The sequence below is a fragment of the Dreissena polymorpha genome, chromosome 11 (genome assembly GCF_020536995.1).
Source record: "Dreissena polymorpha isolate Duluth1 chromosome 11, UMN_Dpol_1.0, whole genome shotgun sequence".
In the NCBI taxonomy this organism is placed as follows: domain Eukaryota; kingdom Metazoa; phylum Mollusca; class Bivalvia; order Myida; family Dreissenidae; genus Dreissena; species Dreissena polymorpha.
Genome location: NC_068365.1, coordinates 76,978,430 through 77,005,389, shown reverse-complemented (window position 1 = coordinate 77,005,389; position 26,960 = coordinate 76,978,430). Strand labels below are relative to the sequence as shown.

The following is a 26,960-nucleotide window of genomic DNA, read 5'->3' as shown; positions in this document are numbered from 1 at the left end:
TTCGCGAAGGAAATTCGTGACATGTATCTTGCGATATATCGCAATAGAACTCCCATTTATCGTTCTCAAATTTTTTCGAACTTGTTTGACATGGCATCGTGACTATTTATTCTAAGGAAATCTCCAATGTATTTCGTATTGCGCTTTATGAATGCCAGTATAGAGAAAAAACATATCTATTGAACAAATTTCCTATCGGATGCGAAACAAGATTCAGCCAATAGTCAAAGTCAAAGGTCATTCAGAGATCAAACTAACGAAACTGATCTATTGAAAGTAAACACGACAGAAACTACTGGAGTTCTTTCAAATGCCATTAAAAGTTATTTGTCCTTTGCAATGTCTTCTATTAATTAATTCACCATCAATACGCTGCCTTTGTTATTGTATTGAATTTCTGTTATTTATCTGCCCACCGCTTAGAAATTATATGTTTATTATAATTTATCTAATTGCGTATCCCACACTGGATGAAATTGGAAATCAACAAATCACCTCGTAAGGAGTATAAGAGCCTATCTATAATGCTAAAACTGATAAGAAAGGTCAATGTGGTGCTAGGATAGCCACGTACAGTCGCAAAATTTATTGTCCACGATAGTCTATGGATATTCGATTCGACACTCAGTCACGGCACTTTACCAAAGTTGCGTGAATTGTTAAAATCATTTAACAAAACAAAAAGTGTGATATCACATGAAACAAAATCAACACCAGGAGATTACAAGAATCGCCATAATTGTGCCGCTGTCGCACAGTAGCGCAAGTGTTGTTAGACTTATTATGGAATAGTCGACATGTTCAAAAGCCCACGTACCATGTGGTAAAAAAGCTGGGACAGTTGACGTCCTTTCAAACTTACATACCGTATCAATCGGTATTATTTCAGTGCAATTATTATTGGTGGATGAAACCGCACATTGGTAAATCCAGGAATTATCATAAAGGTTGCCTCGTGATTTCCCTTTAACACTTTGCCGTCGGCAATCAAAAAATACCATCTAGCTTAAAGCAAGTAGCATCTGCATATCATAAAAATCAGTATCATTTACGAATTTAATTTGGTATATTGCCATGGCATTCATAAAATCAAAGTACTGACAGTACTGGTGTGACGATGCTTTTGAAGAGGATGGATATAAAAGCATCAATTTAAGTTTATCTACATCACCACAATTGTGTGCGAAAATTTTGGGTACGAAAAATAAATTGGGTACGATAATTTTGGGTACAAAACAATAATGCCAAAAAAATGGAGTACTAAAAAATATTTGGGAACTAAACAATTTTGGGCACGAAAAAAAATTGGGTACGAACAAAATTGGGTATGAACAAAATTTCGGTACGGAAAAAATTGGGTACGAAAAAAAATGGTTACGAAAAAAATTGGGATCGAATTTTTTTTGAAAGAGTACGGGAACCAAGCTGCCTTTACCTTTATCAATGATAAAGAAGATGAGAACATTTAGCAAACTCAATCGGACTGGCTCGGTCTTTTACATAGGTCGCCATTGTGAAGAAATTTTTTATGGTATGATAACTTAGACGAGCTGCATCGCTGAAGCAGCATCGTCAATAACAATTGTTAATCAGAAAACAACATGACTGGCCTACCATACGTTCGTTTAACACACATTCAAATAATGTTCGATCACATTTGAGTTTATTTTGAGATTTTCAATGACATCGCCACTTACGAAAAGTCGTAAAAACGATCAAGTTATGTCTTCTACCAAGATATTGTTGCCATTTTATTACAACTTTAGCGCATTGTATAATGCCAAGTGATTTATGTGCCATCTCATTGGATATCGCACAGAAATGCATTTGGTTATTGGTGTGCCATTTTGGACATTTGAGAAGAAAGCGCGGTGCAAGTTAACAATGGAAATAAAAGGAAACACGCTTAAAGTGTCACTTCTAAATAATATGGCATCATGCGTATAGCGTTATGACATTTCAATTAGTGTGTATCGTATAAAGGCATTTGCCACATATATCGAGAGACTTCAATAGTGAGAAGGACGTTCGAATTGAATGTCGCATCTCCAAATAATTACATTTGGTTTTATTACACTTATTCGTTGGTGATTTTCCCGTTCCATAGAAAGGCTGATGGTAAATGATAGATTTTATACCAAACCCAATCTCCTATTTCCTGTATGCGTCATGAAATAAAGTGATATGTCAGTTTACTATGAGTTTATTAAATTGCGTGATGTTACTTCAATACTCTGAAACTACTTGTTTGTGCAAATGAATTTTATTTTAGTACATTTGTTTAGAATTAAAAACCGAAATGAAAAATAATGCCTTGTCATAAATGCTCGCATGTTTGAAACTTTGACAGATGCAACGCTTTTAGGAATCTGTTTGTAATTATATTAACATTGACTTTACTAGAAACTCAAGCTCATTCAATCCTAGTAATGTTTTTATCTGGAAAATATATACTTTTGACTTCAATTGCTATAGCGGATGTTACCGCAGCGAGGAACGTTTGAACTTTCCATGAACCCAATTATACAGACAATCCCGTTATCAAGGGAAATAATTTGTAACTAATTGTCTAATATTAATGTATGATATAATGGATACACATAAGGATTGGCCATTAAAAACAAAAATTAAAAGAATGCTGTGAATTCACTCCATTATCTTCGGCTGAACGCAATCAAATGGAAATACATAACTATTTAAAGTTTTAGCTTTTACTTTATTAAAGTCATTTCAAGCTACGTAATGGTCGATAACACAAATAATTTTTAGAAAGGCTCCTTAATATTCGATTTAGTCGCACTTTGATTTTGCGTATAATCACATAATTCTTCATTTTGAACAATTTGTTGATGAACTCGAAAGCCTGTGTACAGCTATGAACCTCCATTGAATGAATTGCCAAAGTTCTTTATAAATATTGTTACACATTGTACGATTATCTTAATACCATTTACCTATTTCGGATATGGACTATCCCAACCTGTCGTTGCCATGTGCTTTTTAGTTTTCGATCATTTTTGCTTTAATCGATCATACTCGCCAAATAAACTACCGGGGTACTACAAGCATACATATCAAGAAAACTCGCAAATCGATTCGGAAGATTTCATTGAACACCATTTTAAAAGTGGGACATAATTAATGTTAAATATAAAGAAATGAACGGAAAACAGGTTTGGCCTTCGTATTATTTTTCCTTAATCTAGCCGTATAATGAATACACAGAGCCTCTCGAGAAATCGAGCTCGACTAATCTTCCTTTATGATTATTAAATGTGCTTAAATAATGACATTTGCATGCACATATATAAAGTAATCACACTGTGTGCAAATGTGTTTTCTTTGTTAATTTCACTGAGGAATACGTGCTATAGTTTTTTCAATGAAATATGAATATGACGAAATGACGTTGTTGTGCGACTTATACTTGAATTTTCTTAGAACCAAATAACAGCTATATTTTTAAAAAGACTGGTCAAAGTTTCAGGCCAATGACTGTTCATTAAAACATACCCTTTTATTTGTCTGATCACGTGTAAGAATACATATGTTATTCGTCTGAACCGATTTGGGATCATTATCTCATGCAAAATATCACAATATTTCTTTGCTAAAAAGTTCACAGACAAACCGTTTTACCCGTGAATTTCAGTAAGGATATATATAACTTTATATATATTTTTGGGGTTATAATTATGTATAGCGGTAAACGACAATGGTTTCAACCAACAGCTTAAAGTGGAAAATATATATAACTCATTTTACTGTACGTCCTGGTAATTTACAAGCACGTGCTAGTGTATTCGATCGTCTATGCAACGTTTTTAGTGTTTCTCTAATTTGTTTAACAACTCTTTTTTTGTCTCTAAGTTTTCGGAAACATTCATTTTTAAAATATTTGTTGTATTTAAATTTTTTGACATTTTTAAGTGTCTGAAAACTTAGAGTACTTAAGATAAATAAGGTGCCAAGAGTACTATAAATAATATAAATGTTCTAATTGTCAGTAGACAAAACATTTGTATTGTTACGACCAGCGAACCAATTAATCAAAGTCGACATGTCAATTTTAAACCACGATCTCAATAATCTTTGACTGTTATACTATTTTGTCGTGTCTGTGTGACGGGTTATCGTGATATTTCATTGGTTTTATATTAATTAGTGCGACAACCTATTTAGTAAATCTCATGTCATTGGTCCAAAACTTCACCTAACATTTTATCTTTCTTATGCGAATGTCAGGTGCCAAACAAGTTCAATTTTCATGACTTAGACGGATAGGTCGCACCACTGGATCAATTAAAATTGCTCTAAGATCAATTCTTATATTACACCAGTTGTCATTATCTTACAAAATGTCTTATGGGCGTCGTATGTCATGAAATATTCATCTCATTTTAATTTAGAACCTGTAAGTCAACCTCAAAAAATTTGCTTCATGAAAAAATGGGCAATCTGTCATCTCGCTAGCAATTTTCTGATGAGTCCCTCGCAAATGGAGTGTTAATTACCCATCTACAATAAGAGGGTATAGACGCAAGCGTCAGTCAAGAGATCGATTACTAGCAAATGTCTGCGGTTTGTGATTACAAATGCGTTAATAGAAGCGCAAACCATTGTTATGAAGTAAAGCATCAACTTTGATCGTGTTCAAGTTCTATAATGTATTTCGACTAGACATGATTGCACGTACATTGCAACTTTATATGAAACCGATATCCACAATTAACACTTGCAAAGTATCACAACCACAATATATTAACTTCGTAAATTGTTGCAGCTTTTCTTTGGGTGAAATAAGTTGATACAATTATAACATATTTTCAAAATGATAAAATTCGGAATATCTCGGCGTTATCAAATGCCAAAACATACACATTTTCTTGAATAGTCGACGTGTTTCAGACTTGGATTAATATAATCATTCTGCAAGCACACCATATCAAGTAAGGGTTTTAATTGTCAGCAAAATGACTTATTTATGATATTGTTGTGGTTATTTATTCCAGAAAACATTTAATGTGGCTCTTATTATAGGGGTATTCCACTACGACCCGATTCCCCACGATTTGTCCCGATTTCCAATATTTTGAGGTCGGGGACATTCGTAACTCAATCGGCGAAGGTCCTAACTCATTCGTAGCTTGTCGCGGGCGAGTCGTGAGCTCCCAAAAAATCGCGGCCAGTTTTTAAACGTGTTTAAAATTTGACCAAGACCTCCAAGACTGAATTTAATCGCAGTTGACTCGTAACAGTGTCGTAGTGCGTTCTTGGGCGTCGTAATGGAATCTTAGGTAATTCGTGACTCAATCGGGGAATCCTAGATCACGTGATCTGTCTACGAATCATTTACGACTTTGTCAAGACTCTCAAGAGTTCACCCCGATTGAGCTGCGATCCCGCTAAGATTCTCGCGATTAAGTTAAAAACAGTTACGATTTTGTAAAGAATGATAGAGAAATAATATTTTTCCATCATGTTTTGTTGTAGAATAACCCACAGTAAGGAGTATAGATGCGTAGGAATTAAATCACGAATGCGGAGCACGAGTGCTTTGATAACACGAATCTATACTCCTTACTGTGGGTTATTCGACAACAAGCCATCATAGAAAAATATTATTTCTATTCTTACACGATTTTGATTGATTTGCTTCAAGCTTTTGGACGTGAACTATATTTTTCAATACCCCGCCCTTCTTAGTACAAAGTTCACTATTTAGTGACGCCATTGAATTGTACAAACATTTGACGTCGTTTTCATTTATAAATATTTTGCAAAGTACGTCACTTTCATTGAGAACAACACTCATAGAAACTAAATGACGTCACATGTGTTAATTCGTCTGAAAAGCTGACATGCTATAAATGTTTTCTTAATTACGTTACTTAACAAACAAATTCTTAGCAGGCGTGGTCATGCCACTTATCACCAAATATACAATTTGTTGTTTCATTACATTTATATACGTGCTACATTTTTTACATTTCTTTAAGAGCGGGATTTAAGCACGTGCATTTTACTGCAATATTTTCTTTATTTATTCGGAACTATTTTCGAAACATTAAGCTCCGCCCATAATTTATTGCAGAATAACCCACACTTTATTTCCTTCTTTGTCTATAGAAAACAAGTCGCATGCCGTGTTAGAATCAATATTAGTAGATATTGGCGCCGAATTCATGGGTGCGTTCGGTGAGGTCCTAGCTTAGTCGTGACCGATCTGCATCGTTCGTAGTACAGTCGCAGTAGATTCTTACACATCGTAGTGAAGTCGCGACCCTATTCGCAAGACTTCAACCGAACCCCACGATTCGTCGTAACTCAATCGTACCACTGTCGTAACTGAATCGCAGACTTCACGAGTCTTCCCGATAAATGTGAGAAATCGTAGCGAATCGCGGTCTTGTTTTCGTAGTGGAATAGGGCCATTACCCACATGAGCATTTTCATGAATCGGCATAGAAAAATGTAATTAAATTATACATCCAAATAAAAACTTAATTAAATTTTTAGTTATCCTGATACCGGTTTGCTATTTGAATATAAATCGTTGACCCTTGGCTTGTTCAAAGTAATACAAATCATATAAATGTGCGACGGTAATGTGTACCTAAATTTTTTAAGACTTAATAATCAAAGTCAAATAAAAAGCATGAACAATACAGCTATTGCTTCCTTTTAGTTATGAAAATATGGTTATATGCTTTTCTCACGCCTTCAAAAAGGGCGCTCACTATATTTCAGGCAGTCTGTGAAAAAATCTAGAACGGAAATCAAATCATATACATGCTGTTAAAAATATGGTCGATGTAACAATTTTGTGGGTCGATGACAACAGATCCAAAACAAATGGATGGTTTGCGTAAACAGAATGCTAGTGTTTATGCAGATTTTTACCAAGAAAAGAAGCAAAACAAGATTGATATTTTGACCAATCAGAACAGTCCCCAAGGCTATGCGAAAAGCAGGCGTATCTATAAAATAAATTAGTCTGTCGCAGAGAAACAAGTATTGGAATTTACGACAATACAAATTGCGCCAAGTTATTTCAAACGAACCGTTTCTTCTCAACTTCAAATACAATCAGACTTTTCCGTACTTTCATTGAAATCGAATTGTCAAAGCATATTATTTAGCACAATTAAGTTGGCTTTCGATTTAGGACGATAAGTTGGACAACAGGGCATTTTTATTTAAGACTGAAATCCAGGGAAGAAGAAGCTGAATTATTTAAAATTAATTTAAATTCCTCTCGTTGAACGTTAAGGTAAAATAATAGCTAACATGAATCAAATCTGCGCGATATTTATTGGATGCTTGCACATGGTTGTGGTGTCAACCTCGCCTCTGACAACATCTTTGTCGAAGCTGCCATTACAGGTAGGTGCAAATTTGATCATAGTGACTTATCTTATAAAAATAGATGTAAAATTGTATGTTAAGACTTACATTTACATTTAATAGGATTAATATGTGATTTAACGTAGGAATGTACCCTTTTCAGGCATCTCCAAGGTGTTTTATTATTATACAGTCGTAAAGGCAGTCGTGCAAATTTGTGTATTATGGTACACGCAAAGATAAAAGAGCCGATGTGAGTTATGTACACGCATTTGCATATTTCACATGGGTCTAAATGTCATTGTGCAAAACGAGTAAAGTAACAACATACAACGTACATACATAAGAATGTGTCTGTTTGACTTTGTTATATAATTCACTATAAAAAGTTTGTATTTATTTCTTTGGACCAGTTGCTTTTATGCATATTGATGTTTCCAGTACGTATATGGACCTAATAATTTTATTTTAAATGCACTAATATAGAGGATTTTGTGATCTTGAACGCTTAAATTTTATACACAGATACCAAGAGCATAATTATAGCATACCAGGAAAATAAATTATACTTGCGTTCGTATTCAACATTTGTTTTGCTGAAATCGCACACAGATGTTTTCAAAATATGGGTGTTATTAATGAGAGAAATATATAAGAGTTATTTATATCATTTTTTCCATTTTTTAACAGTTTATTTACCTCGTCAATAAGCGTGTGTGGGTGGAGGGCATCCCACTCCACACCGTGCAGAGTATTTGCCAACACGTGACTTCTTATGTCTATTTTCACAACCACTTGAGAAGTTTTGAATATATAAACAGCATTTGTTAAATTAATAATTGACAATACATGACATCTTTTCATAACTACTGAACAAGTTATATCATTTTCTTATTATAAAATATCTTTTTTTCTTGTTGTGCACGCTTCTATCAATATATTATTAATTTAGTTAGTAAGTTATTGTTTTTTATCTGCGTAAAAAATCGCCATACATTATATTTGGTTGTGAAAGGTAGTTGTACGAAATGGAGGTAAACATAATTTCAATGTTTAGTTCAATTTTAGACATATCTTTACTACGAGTATGAATTAAATCACGAAAGAAGTACGAAAGCAAATGAAAACATGTTTAAAACAAAATTATCAATTCGTTCATCGATTAGAAGATTTGTTGCAGATTTGTGTTATATATCACTAGCTCAAATTAAAGAAGCTATTTATTTGATAGTTCTTTTCCCAAACATTGGCTTTTTTCGTACGTTTATTTTGAAATAACGTGATTGTTCTGCGTTGTTTGTATATAATTCTAACACGGCAAGCGACTTGTTTTCTATTGACAAAGAAGGAAATCAAGTGTGGGTTATTCTGCAATAACTTATGGGCGGAGCTTAATGTTTCGAAAATAGTTCCGAATAAATAAAGAAAATATTGCAGTAAAATGCACGTGCTAAAACCCGCTCTGAAAGAAATGTAATAAATGCAGCATGTATATAAATGTAATGAAACAATAAATTGTATATTTGGTGATTAGTGACATAACCATGTCTACAAAGAAGGTTATTTGTTAGGAAACGTAATTCAGAAAACATTTATAGCATGTCAGCTTTTCAGTAGCATCAATAAACGTGACGTCATTAAGTTTTTACGATTGTTGTTTTCAATGAAAGTGACGTCATTTGCAAAATATTTATGAATGAAAATGACGTCATATGTTTGTACAATTCATTGACGTCACTAAATAGTGAACTAAGTACTAAGAAGGGCGGAGTATTGAAAAATATAGTTCACGTCCTAAAGCTTGAACCAAATCAATCAGAATCGTGTTAGAATCGAAATAATATTTTTCTATGATGGTTTGTTGTCGAATAACCCACAATAAGTTGTATAGATGCGTGTTATCAAATCACTCGTGCTTCGCACTCGTGATTTAATTCCTACGCATCTATACTCCTTACTGTGGGTTATTCGACAACAAACCATGATAGAAAAATATTATTTCTTAAACAATCACGTGTTAAGAATTATGTTTAAAATGTCGCGTTAGAAAGGACTCCATTCCAGCTGACCAAATCGTCAAAGAGAAGAACTCTTAATAATATTATATATTTATACGTTAAACCTATGTTTTTAGCTCTATTTCGTCGAAAGCTTACGGCTTATTAAAACGCGCTCGAGTCCGTGGCATAGTTAGAAGCTATGTTTTTGCTTATACATGAAAACAATGAATGCAATTATATTGTTGTGGTCAATTGGATTGGATCAACATCTATCAAATCAGAACGAAATGTTTAGTTTGCATAGTATATATCGCATACAAGAAGGGGAATATCAAAACGCAAAAGTGTTTATTGCACTATTATTTAAAGCGATAATTTTAACATTCGACCACTAAACGCAATACATTATAGAGGGGCTACTTCCGATTATTAAGTAATAATAATAATAATAATAATAATAATAATAATAATAATAATAATAATTATTATTATTATTATAATAATAATTATAATAGTAATTAACAGAATAACAATATTTACCGTTTGGACGCATAAACAAAACCGCGCCTTTTATGTCGAAAAAGCATATTGAAATTGGAACATTGTCAGCTTTACAGAACCCGAAGAAATTCAATCAAAGTAGAAATGGAAATAGAGCAAATCTGGTTTAAGAATATTCGTTCTTTTAACATTAAGGCAAACAGAACGAAGACAAAATTAAATGACCGCAAGGCAATGAATCGTTTTCAGTATGTATTGCATCTAGAACTATTCGACGCTTTGATTATTAACAGCTTTTCTTTGAACATTGAGGTACTTAATATCTTTGTTATCGCCCATACAAACTGTAAGAACCATGGCATAAACCGCTGAAAAATAAGGATTCTTTATTTGTAGCGTATTGATAGATAGCATATCGTCAAGTCATATATATCACTACAATAACCAAATCTTGATCATTCTCAATTCGAAATATATACTTTTTGGAACCAAGTCTAGTAAATGCAAAGGGTTTGCATTTCTATTCTATTTTTTCCGGTTTGAGGACACAATATCATCGACGTGAATAGGGAAACTATAGTATCAATTTAGCGTTGCTGATATATTGATTCTTAAGACACCATTTGGTATATTTTAAAAAAGCCTTTAATTTCGCCCACTGGTGCGTACGCAATTGCTATTAGAATCAATTACGGTTCTATTCAAATTGTACAATGCCATTAGTATAAGGTTTCAACATGTGATACACGATAATCATGTCTGTCTCGCATTGATGTTCAATTGCTTAGGATGGGCTCTTTTAACCAGCAAACATCGTCCGTAGTTCTACAAAAACAACGGACCATTTAGTCCTGAATGGCTATACAGAACGCTATTATAATTCACAAAGGAACATGATGACGTCACGAGTATGGAGGTCAGACAAATAGCTGTTGTTTATGACGGTTGTTTGTCAATCGAAAAATAATGGCACTCAATATCTGATAAAATAATGACACTTTAAACATTCAAGATAAAAAATGCAAACAAAACGTGAAATATGATGACGTAGTTAGGGTTGGGTAGAATTGCTTTGAGTCAGTACACTGGCCAATATATGAGGCCGTGTTTGTTAAATGCTTATTGTTTGAACGATTTCGTCATCGTTACAGTATTTGTTCACACAATAGACATTTACGTCATCGATGTTCAATACTTTTTGGCATCTGATTTAAGCTGATTTTTAACGATTATAATGTTAAAAAATTGCTTAATTTACATTGGTATGGGTACGTTCCTCCTCGTTTATCATGTACGTCAGCATAAATTGTTTTCGCTGGCTTTTGATGCTATATTAGTGGCTTTAAAACGTCATTCCATGGTCAATCGTAATTTTTGATGGTTAAACAAAATGAATATGTCACCGTTTACTAAATACACGTTTTTGAATACTTGTTTCGAAAAAAGATGGATTTTTTGACCTTCCCACTTCCCATGTATTTGCAAACAATATATTTAGAAACTTTATTGTATTTTAGAATTTACAGTTCTTTCTTTAGAATTAACAGTCCTTTCTTATTTGCAAATACATTTTCGCTGCCTTTCTTACTGAACGCTTTCTGCATATATAAATCGCCAAGTTACTTATTGATCATATAAACATTTTTGAACGTGTGTCTCAATACACATAATCAACATTGACATGTGACATGATGTACTAATCCATACGTGCGATAAAAGTGGACATTTACTCGTGACATGTCATCAGTGCAAAATCACCAAGTCTACGGCCATCGACTTTCATGCAAGGTTACAAATGAGTCCTGACAACGACAACTAGAAAATAATACAACATTGCATCTCGTGATAACAATCCCTTGGTCTGTGTTTGATATACTTTACTTCGACAGAAATATCACACAAAATAAGTTTTTTTCAGGCTCGGGTATAACTATGCGTTCATCACAGTATAAGATTTGTTTAATACCTTTGATCCATTTCTTGCTTATCATTTATACATCGTCCAAGGAGAGCTTTTAAATGTTAAAATGTTTAAATGCAATTAAAACAATTAAACAGTATGTGGACACAACTAAACAATATGTGGACAGTAGATAAAGTTACAACAATATAGAATTATACGATACGGACAATAGAAACATTTAATCAATATTTAAATTAAGCCAATTAATGCAAGAATGGGTCTTATGTCTTATGCGGCCAACGTAGCTACAAACCTGTCTTCTCAATCGCGCAGTCTTGTCAGGACCTTTCCTGTCCGCTATAAAGCCACACAGTGTTCCGAGGCTTTGTGAGCTGGCATGTCAGCTACTTACAAGACTGCGAGGATGCGCAAACTGGACTGCAATTATTATGGCGCATTTGGTGTAAAACCGTTTTCGGACGACTGAAGTCACTTTATGTCTATCAAAAATATCCTAGTAAGAAAAAATGCAGTTGCAATACTTATTTATTTAAGGATGTTCGCATTCAGAAATAATCACGCGATGTCACAAAGAATCACACGTATTCTTTATATTGTGTGTTTCTGCACTAAATATTTTACTTTTAGCAGCGTCAAAAAGCGTTCCCCGTTTTTGTGGATATACGACCATTAATATATCTGTAAATGACGCTTTTATGTTCTCTGTATAGCTTTGCGTGTTTTGATGTATTAACGCCACTACATGGTTTTCTGTAACCTCTTTAAGACGCAATAATGAACGCTATAATTCACTCGGGACAAAATTAATTTGTCCGGTCTATGCCAGAGCAGGAATACGCGTGATGTCACATAGCCGACGAGAGATAATATTAGCTGTAAATAAGCACACATATCCGATCTAATGATTGTACTTATTAAATGCGAATATATGTTAGTGTAACGTATAAGTCGGCCGTAAAGCTTGGTAGATAAGCAATACAAAGTCGGTTGTCAATGTACGATCGCAGCAATTTTACAGCGTAAAGTCAAATCGTTTTATTGAGCAGGTGAATATAGAGATTGTGAATACCTGCTTTGCTTTGACCGGTTCAAGCCCGCATAAATTATGTTTATCTTCGCGATGTGCTCTTAATATTGCCGTGTGTTGTATGGACAACATTCTTACCCAGAACGTCTGGGAGTATAATAAAATTCGTGATTTTTATATTCAGTCCTTTGTTTGATAATGTTAAAATCTACCCATTAAACATTTAAAACATATTTAGACGTGCCGTGTACAGTTTATGTATACATGTGGAGTATACCTTGTTATAACCATTCGTTAGAATTGTTATAATTAGAATTAACAGCACTTTCATAAAACATCATTTAGACTGTTAATTTTCTTCCTGTACCCATTTCCATATATCCGGACCAGTGAACCACAAGTATATAAAGGGCATATATAACTGAAATAGACGAAGCAGATTACGCCCCATTTTGCTGCTGCGACGTTTATAGAACTAACACCAATATACGCATACGACATTATAATCAATCCTTATAGTCTGTCATTGTGCTTTTAGAAATATGTGTTATAACTTATATCTTTAAAAAAAAAACGTCCGCATTATTAAACATGTACTATGAAATCTTCCTTTGTCAGATAATATATGACCATTGTTCTGATGGCAATTACAACTTACGTATTTAACGCTGATAGTTGAATTGTTAATCGAAATATATTGTTTGAGATATAAATTAAAAATGTGTCTAATATCCAAGTGACGTTTTATAACTTTTATTAGGAAAAAATGTGACTAGGCCGGATTTCTTGAACACTCGGATCCATTACCAACTTTGCATTATAATGCCTTTGGTTTCTGATTACAATATTTAAATATGTTATTTACAAATCAATCAATAAATTGGTTCTAAAAATTGTCCGTTTAAACGATTTAAATATATGAATTTATTAAAAATATTTAAATGAATATAAATGAATAATGTTCAAATTCAGTGTTAGAGCATATTTAATTTATTTGGAATTTACGCACCATATTACGTGTGACTTAAACAAGTTGTATAGTCTTGCGCGATCTTTACTTTGAAGTGCACTTTGTGTTGGTTTAAGGGTTCAATTCAGTACAAGATACTTTACTCTATAAAGCTATGGCATGTACACATTTATTAAGTGGTGACGTCTTATATTTTATAGGATTTTGTCTTTTTACGCAAATAAAGATGCAAACAAATCAAATCCCGTTTAAAGGTTATCAACAGTGTTAATATTTGTAATCGCCTCGCAGCAAGGTCGACCGTCTGTTACGCAATAAATGCATCAAGTTATTGATACTTAAAGATAAAATAAAGTCCAGTCGTGGGCGATACTAACGATCAATTGCGGGCTTAATAAGTTATAAAAGTCTGGTTGAGTATTGTTCAAATAAAAGTCCCATCATTTCGGAAGATGATTTGAAATTATTCAAATGATATTAAAGATTTCAAAGATTGTCTGCATTATAAGGTCAAGTATAACTAATAAAATAGGTTTTAACTAAATAATGAGAAAAATAGACACTAACTTAATGAGACCATTCAAATTTCCGTTTAAAATATATCATTTTATGAAAAAGTTAGAGTCGTTAAAGTGATATTATGGGCATCTAACAGTTTATAGGTGTCTATCGCAACCGTTCTTTATTTTTGGTGTTTTCACTTCATATACACTTATATTTGTTAACGCAGAATCAACATACTCAAACAATATCCCGGAAAGAGAAAAATAATGCATTTGAATATCAACCGTACTATCGTTTGACGACTGATCATGCATGTACGATGTGAACTTAAATTTAGTTTTAGTGCAGATTCGTTTATACGACACAAAGACACACTTTTGTTTTACGGATCATTTCGGCTTAGAGGACTGGGTAGGTCACGTAAGATATCGAATATAAAATCTATTTTTATAAACAACTGGTAGCAAGATGAGTTGCAGATAATTGGTCAGTAACCACATTTTAACTAACTCTTTTGAACTGTTAATTCTTTTCAGCTCAATTCAACAGTGAAAAATGCCCATAATATCACTTTAAGATTCCAATACAGCCTTTAAACGATTAGAGCAATTTCGTAGTAGCTTTTTAATGCGGCTGGTTTGGTCGATGTTACCATGCCATACATGTAAGGATTGAAAATGCATGAACAAGTTATATGAATGTTCTGGCAAAGTAATGTAGGAAAATGATTGTTGTAAGAGGCATAATTAACACCCCAGTTTAAATGACCGTATGTTCAATGCTGTATTTTATTTATTGCACTGCCTTGTTGAAGCATTTTGGTCACTTGCATTAATATAAAAACAATCGGATGGCTTGAATAGAATTTTATGCAGTTTCCTTTTCCCCTTTTTTGATCCACATTTGCGGTTGGATTATTAACATGTTCAGTAACTTACTTGTTTTTCTTTTCCGATTCAGATGTCGGTGCTTATTTATACACTCGTATTAATCTGCATATATGTTTTGTTTTGTATCTTGTTTTTGTTTTGTTTATGAGTTGAAAGGTCAAATTCTAACTCGTATCTCTTACATATAAATATACATATATATTAGCTTAAATTTTAGTTACCAACAACAGAGATGAACCCTTCATTTACATCATAAGTTCAATATTATTGATAAAAATGAAATCATACAAAAATTATAAAACTACATTTAAGTAAACTATGCTGTACATAATGCAATTAGTACATTCCGGTGTGCGTACAAACTGCAAATTTAAAATAAGCGTATAAAGGCCATTGAACAATACACTTTACAAGTAGAAAACGAATAAAACGAATATGACAATCAAACACTCAATGCAATAAAAATGGATCATGGACGTAACTTTTGTTTTTATAGGACACGAGAGTCTGGAAGTAATTATTACACTGCAGGTTTTGCGAGTTGCGTATTGATAAGAGTGGTAAATTCTAAATATGAAGTTAATTGCTATCGTTGGGTTACTGAAATTCCAATAAAATAGTTTTAAATGGAGAAAAAAAAAACGCATTGCAAAGAAATTACAAATTCTACATCCATAAACCAGACCGACGAATTTACATGGCTCTTCGCTTCGACTTAGAAGCTCAGTTTCTTGATCGCTTGTATGAGGAAGATGCACTACATATTACCAATGACTTCTCCGGGAATGGAACCCGCATGAAACAGACAAATCTAAGGCGCTATCTCTGGAAAATTCAGACTTTCAAACATAGTAACGTATTTTAAACGACATGTTAGTAACACACCATTTTAAACTTATAATCGATAAATATGGTTACAAGTTATTGACTAGTTTATGAAGTTCGATTGATATCTTTCTATTTTTGAGACGTCATTTTTTGTATTTTTTGTTTTTCATTATTGGTAATTGGTATTTTGTTGCATGTCTGAATATTACTTTTGCATTCCTTTTTAATACATTCCAAGCTACTGGTCTTTTTATTGGATTGAATTTGTATAATATTTTTTTCCGGTTTGAGGACACAATAGCATCGCCCTGAATATGGAAATACCTTTGGGGCCTTGCCGTTGATTTCATTCTAATGACATCGTTTTGTGTCTTTTAAAAAGGCAGTTTATATCGACCAATGTTCCGTACGCAAATGCTATTCAAATCAATTACCATTCCAACTTGTAAAATGCCATTAGTTTAAGGTTTCAATACGTGATACACGATATTCATGTCTGTCGGGTATTGATGTTTAATTGCTTAGGACTGGCCCTATTAACAGATAAAAAATAATCCGTAGTACTTGAAAAACGACGGGCCATTGAGTGCTTAATGTCTTTACAGAACGCTCATATAAAAAAAGGCACATTATGACGTCACTTGATGTTGTCCAGACAAACAGCTATTGTTCACAGTGGTTGTTAACCAATCGAATCTCATTTGTATTCAATTTCCGAAGAAATACTGGCACTAAAACATAAAAGAGCAACGCACAGCAATGCTTTAAATGTGATGACGTGGACTATTGTGTAAATTGTTTAGGATTGGAATTATTGTTAGTGAATGAATTGATTGGAGTCAATTCACTGGCCGATTGTCAGACCGTTTTTGCCTTACACTAAATACTTGAACGGATACGCCATCGTAACGTTCTTTGTCCCGCCGGAGAGACTTCTAATTGGAATACGATACATGACTTGTATCGGTAACAAGACAGATCACTTGTTAAAAACACAAAGCGGCAGAAAACATATTTCCCCGAATATATAAATTTATACATTCTTGTTACATTAACGTTTTGTTCACCCTTCCATGATGCTGGCAATATCTATTGGAAATGGTGCTAAACGGTAGTTGTATAACGTCAAATCTTTACGAAGTTTAAAACATGAATGACAATCAAAGTGATATATACACTCAATATTCATGACTTTAGAAACACTATTTGTCCTTTACTCATCATCAATCCATTTACCGGTTTTGCCGTTAGGGGTAAATGAGGAACGACGATACAGAAATCATCCTCCAGTTTGGTATGGTGTATGATGCTGAGAGTAATTCATCCATGGGAAGGGATTTTAATTATTTTACATTATCCATCCAGCTTTTCTTCTGACGGCCTCGACTTTACAATGCTGACCTCCATCCCATATGCTCTTGCTCTTTCATAGAGTCTGTGGGTGAGATATTGAAGTTCACTGCTGGTGCCACCCATGAGGTCAATATCATCAGCGAATCTCAAGTTGGAGATGGGTCTTCCACCGATGAAGATAGAGATGTAGTTGTGATGGAGAGTCTCCTGCATTATCTTCTTAAGGAAAAGTTGAACAGGACGGGAAGGAGCAGACATTTTTGAAGATGTACCCTTCTTCCATGACTTGAACCAGCCTCTCGTCAACGTTAAATCCTCTCATTACATAGCATAGGCCATGATGCCACACGCGGTCGAAAGCTTACTCGAAGTCAATAACGTTGTGGAAGAGGTTATGTTGATGAAGCAGGTGTTTCTCACTTATGATTCTTCAGTTGAAGATCTGTTTCACTGTTCATTGTCCAGCTCTGAATCCAGCCTGCTCTTCGGCCAGTAGTTCCTCGGCCTTACTTTTCATTTAATTAAGGATACTGCGTAACATGATTTTGCTAGGAAGGGCATATTTGACTGATGGTGCGGTAATTCTCGCACAACTTGAGGTTGCCTTTTTAGCTAGGGGTATGACCATATACTGGGTCCACTCCTTGGGCTCTCCTCCCAGATCTGTTGGCATAATGTCGTAAATGCTACAGTCGTTGCCTCTCCTCTGTGCTTAATCAGCTCAGAAGGAAGGAACGTTGTCCACTCCTGGACATTTTCCTGCCTTAAGACTACGCACTGCCTCATCCATCTCTGCCTTAAGAATGGGCGGACTTCTCGTCCGCTTCTGGGCTGGGTTGAAGCGGATAGTTGTAGAGGTCACTGCAGTATTCAACCCATCTATTAAGGACTGCGACACACTCGGTAAGAAAATTCTCGTCAGCGTCTTGATATAACACTGGCCTTGGGCTGACTGGTCTTTGTGAGGGCCTTGAGGATGCTGTAGGCCTTCTTAATTCTGCCGTCTGTCATCTCTTTGTCGATGATGATACACTGTTCCTAAAACCATTCTCCTTGGCCTCTTTCAGCTTCTTCCTTACATCCCTGTTCGCTTTCTGATAATTTGCCCTAGAGGCCAGGCTGGTGTACTTCTCATGCATTAAATCTCTTGTTTTGTCAAATAGGTCTATGATGTCGGTCGTCACCGATGGCTTGTTCTTCATTCTCTCTCTCCCAAGCACTTTATCGGCCGATGACAGTAGGACACTCTTGATGTTATTGTTAATGGTGTCGAAGTCATTGTCTAAGATGTTCAGGGCTGCAAACTTTTAGTGCTTTACTAACCAGTTAGTGTTTCTTAAAAACTCACATATTATTTGCATCATATCTATTGCAACAGTAGATTTCTGTATTATAACTATTGCAACAGTAGATTTGTACATATTATTATATAGAATTTAAATGTATGATTTACCTAATCTAAGCCTTGATTTAATGATATTAATTTGAGACACGTTACAGTCGCAACACAATATAAAGGTTGTTGATTGATTAAACTTGCTATATAAACATTGTCGGGATTGAATCGTTACGCCTATGTTTGATAGGGTTAAATCTGCAAATGAAAGTTTAACACTTATTAGTCTTAGCAGACGTATCGTGTGCAGTTTCTGAATATCCGTAGAATATACTTTGCCATGACTGTAAGTTTTTAATGACTTTATTAAAATTAAGAGCGCCTTCTACAGTTCAGGAAAACATCATTCATACTTTTTATGTACTTCCTGTACCAATTACCATATATCGGGACCAGTGAACCACAAAGGCATAAATATTATAAATAAACGAAGCAGAGCGGTCCATTTTATATTGATGCGATTTTAATGTGTAATAACACCACAATATTAATGCGTTATTAAGAATTTGCTCTTATCATATATAGTCTTGTTTTAGAAAAAAGCGATAGCAGAACAAACCACAATTTATCGTCCGAAAACTGATATGTTTTCATCAAAATCATGCATGTTCCATATGTCAGAAAAGCAATAATCATTACATCGATACATTTTCGTGTTGACAAGGTTTAATTACGCCGTTGATGCTAATAGTCCAAATTTTTATTAATCAAAGATCTGGCTAGATGCCAAATAACGCCATGATAAGCACGTATTGGGAAACAATGTGACTACGTCGAAATTCTTGAATAGTTCTATACTGGGGGACATATTGTTTTTGACCTGTCTGTTTGTTTGATGGTTTGTTGGTTTGTTGGTTTGCGTCAATTTTTAAAATTGGCCATAACTTTTGCAATATTAAAGATAGCAAATTGATATTTAGCATGCATGTGTATCTCATAGAGCTGCACATTTTGAGTGTTGAAAGGTCAATGTCAAGGTCATCCTTCAAGGTCAAATGTCGAATATATGGGGGATATAGTGTTTCACAAACACATTTTGTTAAAATTGTAATTTTGGTAAAACATTAAAACGTAACACATCCTTACAAAACAAGGTCGACTGTCCCAGACGTAATACAAATGCGATTGAAGTGACTTGATATGGTACGTTAACAATCCCTCGTCTGTTGTAGTGACTTGATATGGTACGTTAACAATCCCTCGTCTGTTGAAGTGACTTGATATGGTACGTTAACAATCCCTCGTCTGTTGAAGTGACTTGATATGGTACGTTAACAATCCCTCGTCTGTTGAAGTGACTTGATATGGTACGTTAACAATCCCTCGTCTGTTGAAGTGACTTGATATGGTACGTTAACAATCCCTCGTCTGTTGAAGTGACTTGATATGGTACGTTAACAATCCCTCGTCTGTTGAAGTGACTTGATATGGTACGTTAACAATCCCTCGTCTGTTGAAGTGACTTGATATGGTACGTTAACAATCCCTCGTCTGTTGAAGTGACTTGATATGGTACCTTAACAATCCCTCGTCGATTGAAGTGACTTGATATGGTACGTAAACAATCCCTCGTCTGTTGTAGTGACTTGATATGGTACGTTAACAATCCCTCGTCTGTTGAAGTGACTTGATATGGTACGTTAACAATCCCTTGTCTGTTGAAGTGACTTGATATGGTACGTTAACAATCCCTCGTCTGTTGTAGTGACTTGATATGGTACGTTAACAATCCCTCGTCGATTGAAGTGACTTGATATGGTACGTTAACAATCCCTCGTCTGTTGTAGTGACTTGATACGGTACGTTAACAATCTCTCGTCTGTTGAAGTGACTAGATATGGTACGTTAACAATCCCTCGTCTGTTGAAGTGACTTGATATGGTACGTTAACAATCCCTCGTCTGTTGTAGTGACTTGATATGGTACGTTAACAATCCCTCGTCTGTTGAAGTGACTTGATATGGTACGTTAACAATCCCTTGTCTGTTGATTGCATGTTTTATATTTCACATAAGGAGCTAACTGCGGGACAGCTATCGATACTATAATTACTTGCATAACTTCAATATGACATTTAAATATATACTTTAAAGTTAGAACATGTATATTTATCCATATTTATCTGCATTTATCTATATAAATGTATTGCAATAGAGATAATTGTTAGTATATAGGACTGAAATATGGCCATTAATTGCCAGCATAACAATTCAAAATTAATAAAAATGAAAAAATATTCAACTCAATTGTTTACGTCTATTTTTCATAATTTATCCCCGCAATTCATGTGACTTAAACAATTATTGTTCTTCAATTGAGAACTCTTTGCTCTGACTTGAAGTGCAATTTGTTTTTGTTTTAGGGTTGAATACAGAATACCTTATACTCATTTATTAAGTGATGACGTCTAACATATTATAGGATGTTTTTTACGAACATTAAGTTGCAGACAAATCAAATGATGACGTGACATCAACAGTGTCTATGACATTAATTGACTCGCAGCAAGGGCGGCCTTCTGTCACGCAAAACATGCTTCAAGTATTTGATACGCGTTCTGAGAAAACGGGACTTAATGCATGTGCGTAAAGTTTCATCACAGATTAGCCTGTGCAGTCCGCACAGGCTAATCAGGGACGACACTTTCCGCTTGTATGGCATTTTTCGTTTAAAGGAAGTCTCTTCTACACGAAAATCCAGTTAAGGCGGAAAGTGTCGTCCCTGATTAGCCTTTGCGCACTTCACAGGCTAATCTGGAATGATACTTTACGCACATGCGTTAAGCCCAGTTTTCTCAGAACGCGACTCATATGATACTTCCAGTCGTGAGCTGTACTTTAGATCAATCGTCTTGGGGGTCATATTCAATGTTGTTGTTTTTTCAAATACTTACTAACAGTCTTGTTGAGTTTTGTTTATAGTAATATTATCCTGTCATTTAAGAAATGAAATGTCAATTTATATGAAATTTTTCAAAGAATGTGCGGATAATATAATAAATAAAAAAAATGACATAAAATAATAAGAAAAAAACTTATCTGTTTGCGACCATATAAAATTCCGCTGAAAATGTAGCATTTTATAAAATTTTCATATTTGTTCTCAGATAAACTTCTATTATAGTTATTGTATATTGCTTTATATATAAATGCAATAAAACATGGGCACGATAAATAAAATGGAAATTGAAATGTGATGCTAGTATTAAATGTCTTGTTTATCATTATAAGATACCATGATAATTAAGCAACGTTTTTAACGCTTCTTTATTTGACACGGCCTTGTATCAAAACTCACAACAACCACGTCAGTGTCGTCGTATTTATGCCAAGGAACAAAAGTACAACACGAAAATAAATTACTCGAAAATGAAGGTCTGAACTTTAATTATGTAACTCTCAGGTTTTTCGAGTTGCGACGTGATTATCATTAAATTCTTATCATGAGGTTATTGCTATCGGTGGGTGACTAAAATACCAAGAAAATACAGGCAGAAATAAAATCCGAAGTGAAAAGTAAGTACATGTTTAATATCCACAAGACGAATTTAGACAGCTCTTTGAGTTAGCACATCACTTGCTTCACTTCTTGAAAGAGTACGATGCTTTATAAATTACCAGACAATGCCATCGCCGGGATTCGAACCCATTGAAAGCAGAATCTAACGCATGACAACAGGGCTATTCAGAATGGTTAGACGTCAGTGGTGCGTTGAATCGTATGTTCACTGTTTGTATATGGCTCACTTACACACACTTTTCAATAGCTTTAAGTTTAGATTATATATCTAAAAGTTGCGCTTTCGGCAATAATACGAGGCTTAACTGTAATGTCTTAAAGTTAAAAAATAGTAATAACTCCCGTCCATGACAATTCCGGCTACAAACTAAACTGTTTAATTAAATAAAACATTACCATATGATATTAAATAATTTGAAACTAACACGTGTGTTCCGATTGCGACCTCCTTAGCTTGTATTTCAAGATGCAATGCATGTTGTGCTATTTACATTAAACAGTTACTTCAAACAAATGCATTCTGACATGCATAAATAAACTAATAATTGAAAACACGACCAAACTGTTCAAATACTGTCATTCTTAGTTGCCCGCGCGCACAATCGAGATGCGCTTAAAGGGGCCTTTTTGCAGATTTCGACATGTATTGAAGTTTGTCATTAAATGCTTTATATTGATGAATGTACACAGTGTATCTAAAAAGATCAAGTAAAATAAAACAATACTAAAATTAAAGAAAGGAAAAAAGTAACATCAACTGAGCTCGACCCACTGACCCCTGGAGTAAAAGTCAATCGCTTAGACCACTCGGCCATCCGTGCTCATACAGTGAGTGATGTATTGTATACTTAATATAAGCAATCCTCGTAGTATCGCAAAATATAATGACAACAACAGAACTCTCCGAATTATTCAATCGTGTCGCGTTCAACGCTTTATAGTTGTCAGGTTTTTAAATCGTCAAAGGATGCATTTAATGGATATTTTAGAGCATGGTAAATGTTCAGTATAACTGTTTCCTCACAAATATAATAACTACAACGAAAATGTGTGAACCTAAAACATTCATTTTTAATTTTGGTCAATTTTCTAAAACGTGAAAATGCCCCTTTAACTGCCATGCATACATAACTAAACATTGAATAAACAATGTTCAGATGTAGTCTTTTTTATTCACGCACGCGATCACACGTAATGCATTTCATTGGAAGAAAATGAATTTGCGCAATAGCTGATTGCTCACGAAAATGTTGTTTAGGCGTACAATGCATGTGTTCGGACACTCTTTTGTTGTGGACAAAATTGCTGTCAAATCGTAATTTGTCTTAGAACGTGAGATTATTGGGATGTATTAAGGGCTGCGTGTAAAATTTACATGTCTTTTACCGGTTCAAACGCCGCAATATTGCATCAACCCTTCCAATAAGGTGACCAAATGTTGAATCGTTGTTTAATGTTGTGTCGTATGCGCTGTCTTGTATTATATAGGCAAACGGTCATATGACTAACATTAAAGGGGCCTTTTGACAGATTTTGGCATGTATTGAAGTTTGTCATTAAATGCTTTATATTGATAAATTTAAACATTAGGTCTAAAAAGCTCCAGTAAAAAGACAAGATTAAAATTAAAGAAAGAAAAAAAGTAACCCTCAACTGTGCTCGAACAACTGACCACTGGAGTAAAAAACCATCGCTTAGATCACTCAGCCATCCGTCCTGATACAGTTAGTATCTATTTTATACTTTATAGAAGCAATCCTCGTAGTATCACAAAATATAACGACAACAACAGAACTCTACAAATTATTCAATCGTTTCGCGTTGCAACGCTTTATAATTTTCAGGTTTTTAAATCGTCAAAAGGTGCATATAATGGATATTTTTTAGCATGGTAAATGTTCAATATGACTGTTTCCTCACAACAATATCATAACTATTAGTATTACGAAAATAAGCGAATCTGAAACAAATTCTTTTAATTTTGTCAATTTACCAAAACGCGAAAAGTCCCCTTTAAATGAAAGAACTCTGAGTGTTAAATAATAAATGCTTTCAGAATAATGTTTCTTGAATTCTATATTTATGAATGGCCTGTTTTGTTTATTGATTGTCACTTACTTACATTAACCCGACTCGGCAAAATATGCCTGTGTCCCAATATTCCAAGTGACAATGAATTTATTAAATAGACAGCAAAAGGTATGTATAACATTTCTTTATATCATGTGCTATATAATTTAATTATTTGTCACATTTGCAACTATATTTGTATTTAAGGTAAAACGATTTAAGATGAAAGAAAGATGGGAAACTGCGCTGTCTTTAAAAAAATGATCACTGCCTAGACGAGTAACTAATTTGATTGACATCATAATGTACATGAACACCAGTGTTCACTTACGAACCACACGGACATTTTTGAATGAGAAAAACATAATATTTAGTTACGTTTGATGTTGACAGTCTAATTCAGATTCCTAATAGATACATCGGTATTTGGTGCAATGCATTTACATATTTATCACTTCTGTAACAAGGTATTCAACAAACTTCGTGTGAAACTTTTCTAACCCATTTATGCCCAATGGACTCTCCCATCCTTCTAAATTGGATCAATTTATTTCCAAAATTAGGTGTTTCAAGTATATTTATTTCTATATTTAGAATATTTCATAAAGAAATTCATTTAAGCAAACAGCGCAGACCCAGATGAGACGCCGCATAATGCGGCGTCTCATCTGGGTCTACGCTGTTTGCAATGTCCTTTTTTCAGGACGCTAGGCATAAATGGGTTAAAGAAAAGTACGAGAAAGTGTTACAAAAAAAGTAAACGGACAAATGAACGGAAAACGCATAAATAATTTTATTAATGTGAAATTCATCTGTGAATGGAGGCAATTTTGAAATAAATGAAAATGAACAACAGTTTTCAAGATTCTTGAATTTGCGACATCAAATATCGATGTATCCTTCCGTAATGTGAATATGTATTTAAACTGTTAAATGATCTTAGGGCCTAGTAAGCTTACATCTACATCTTCATTCGTTTTTATGACATATAGTCATGAACATTTAAACGTATCAAGGTCATATATTTAGTTGTTTTTTTTTGTTGTTTTTTAGGTGAGGCCTTACCGTCCTGCAGAGTGCTTAGATTTTAAGCTGATTGTGTACATAAAACGACTAGCATGCAATTATGTTATCAGAGTTAAGATTTTTCAGCAAAGTACATAGAACTACTTCAGTCTGCAAAAGACAAATTGACGACCTATCGAGTGTATAAGATGTGTATGGTTTCAATAACGTGTACTCAACATAATATGAGCCGCGTTCTGACAAAACTGGGCTTAATGCCTGTGCGTAGTGTCGTCCCAGATTAGCCTGTGCAGTCCGCACAGGCTAATCAGGGACGACACTTAACGCCTAAATTGGATTTTTGCTAAAATGAGACTTCATTTAAACGAAAAATGTCATAAAAGCGGAAAGTGTCGTCCCTGATTAGCCTGTGCGGACTGCACAGGCTAATGTGGGTCGACAGTTTACGCACATGTATTAAGCCCAGTTTTCTCAGAACACGACACATATGCATTTTCCTTTGCATTATAGTTTAAACGACCTTCAATTACAATCTGTTTTTGAAATCAAATAAAATATTTCCCCTATAAGTGCCACTCTCATGAATGACGGTGATAATTGCTTTTTAAATGGACTCTTAAAAGCATCGCACTTTATTCTTTAACTATTTCATTACGGTAAGCGTTTCTTTTTTAGCTATTAAGCATCTCTTTAAACTTAAACACAGGCGAGCGTTTCCGTATTCGTGAATACTAATTGTCACAAGGGAATATTGCCTTGCATATTTTGTTTACAATTAAGCCGCGTTCTGAGAAAACCGGGCTTAATGCAGGAACGACACTTTCCGCTTTTATAGTATTTGTAGTTTCAAGGAAGTCCCCCTTACCGAAAATCAAGTTTGGGCGGAAAGTGTCGTTCCTGATTAGCCTGTGCGGACTGCACAGGCTAATCTGGGATGACACTTTACGCACATGTATTAAGCTCAGTTTTCTCAGAACAAGGCTCAATTTGTTTCGAAGTACTGAACTACATTTTTCGAAAAATACATTTAAACACTGGTTTAATCACTATGACATCGAATTCCGATTCTGAAAATTGAATTCAACGAAATCACAATAAAAAACGAAAAACAAAACCGTTTTAGTTAAATTATGCTTTAACGTAACGTGCGGGTCTGGTTAAGGAGTAAACTTAACGTTGATTAATAAAGCGTCGAATAAGAGCACTTAAATTTATAATATGCTTCTATTTGAACTACATTAAATTTTTTATTTGTTTTTTATTTGCGAGGTAACACAAAACAAAATATGACTACCGCAGAGACACATTTATCAATACATACATATTTTGTTTTTATATACAATATTCCTAGCGGATAAGACCATTATCGGAACTGTACAAAAAATCTGACTTCAGACGCAAGAGATCGTAACTGGAGAAAAAGGATTTAGAATATAAATATTACACATAGCACTTTTGTGGTGTTGACCTTTGCGTTAATCAAGAAAACGAACAATCTTCTTGTAGAACATGTGTAAAATGTGTGTAACGTGGTAGATAATGTCTAGTATCAGTTACTTGTTTTGATTAAATTATTTCACAATGACGTTCTAAGTGTTTACATCA

General features: G+C 34.3%; 1 protein-coding gene across 2 annotated transcripts in view; it reads left to right on the top strand.

Annotated features, from left to right (window-relative positions):
* Positions 1-7,017: 7,017 nt before the first annotated feature.
* The window catches only part of LOC127850432 (corticotropin-releasing factor-binding protein-like), a 32,470-nt gene continuing 12,527 nt past the window's right edge, over positions 7,018-26,960 (top strand). For both annotated transcript variants that reach the window (XM_052383465.1, XM_052383464.1), the window contains exon 1: positions 7,018-7,386. In XM_052383465.1, coding sequence (XP_052239425.1) covers positions 7,291-7,386 — 96 coding nt within the window. In that variant the 5' untranslated portion in view covers positions 7,018-7,290. The remainder of the gene's footprint in view (positions 7,387-26,960) is intronic.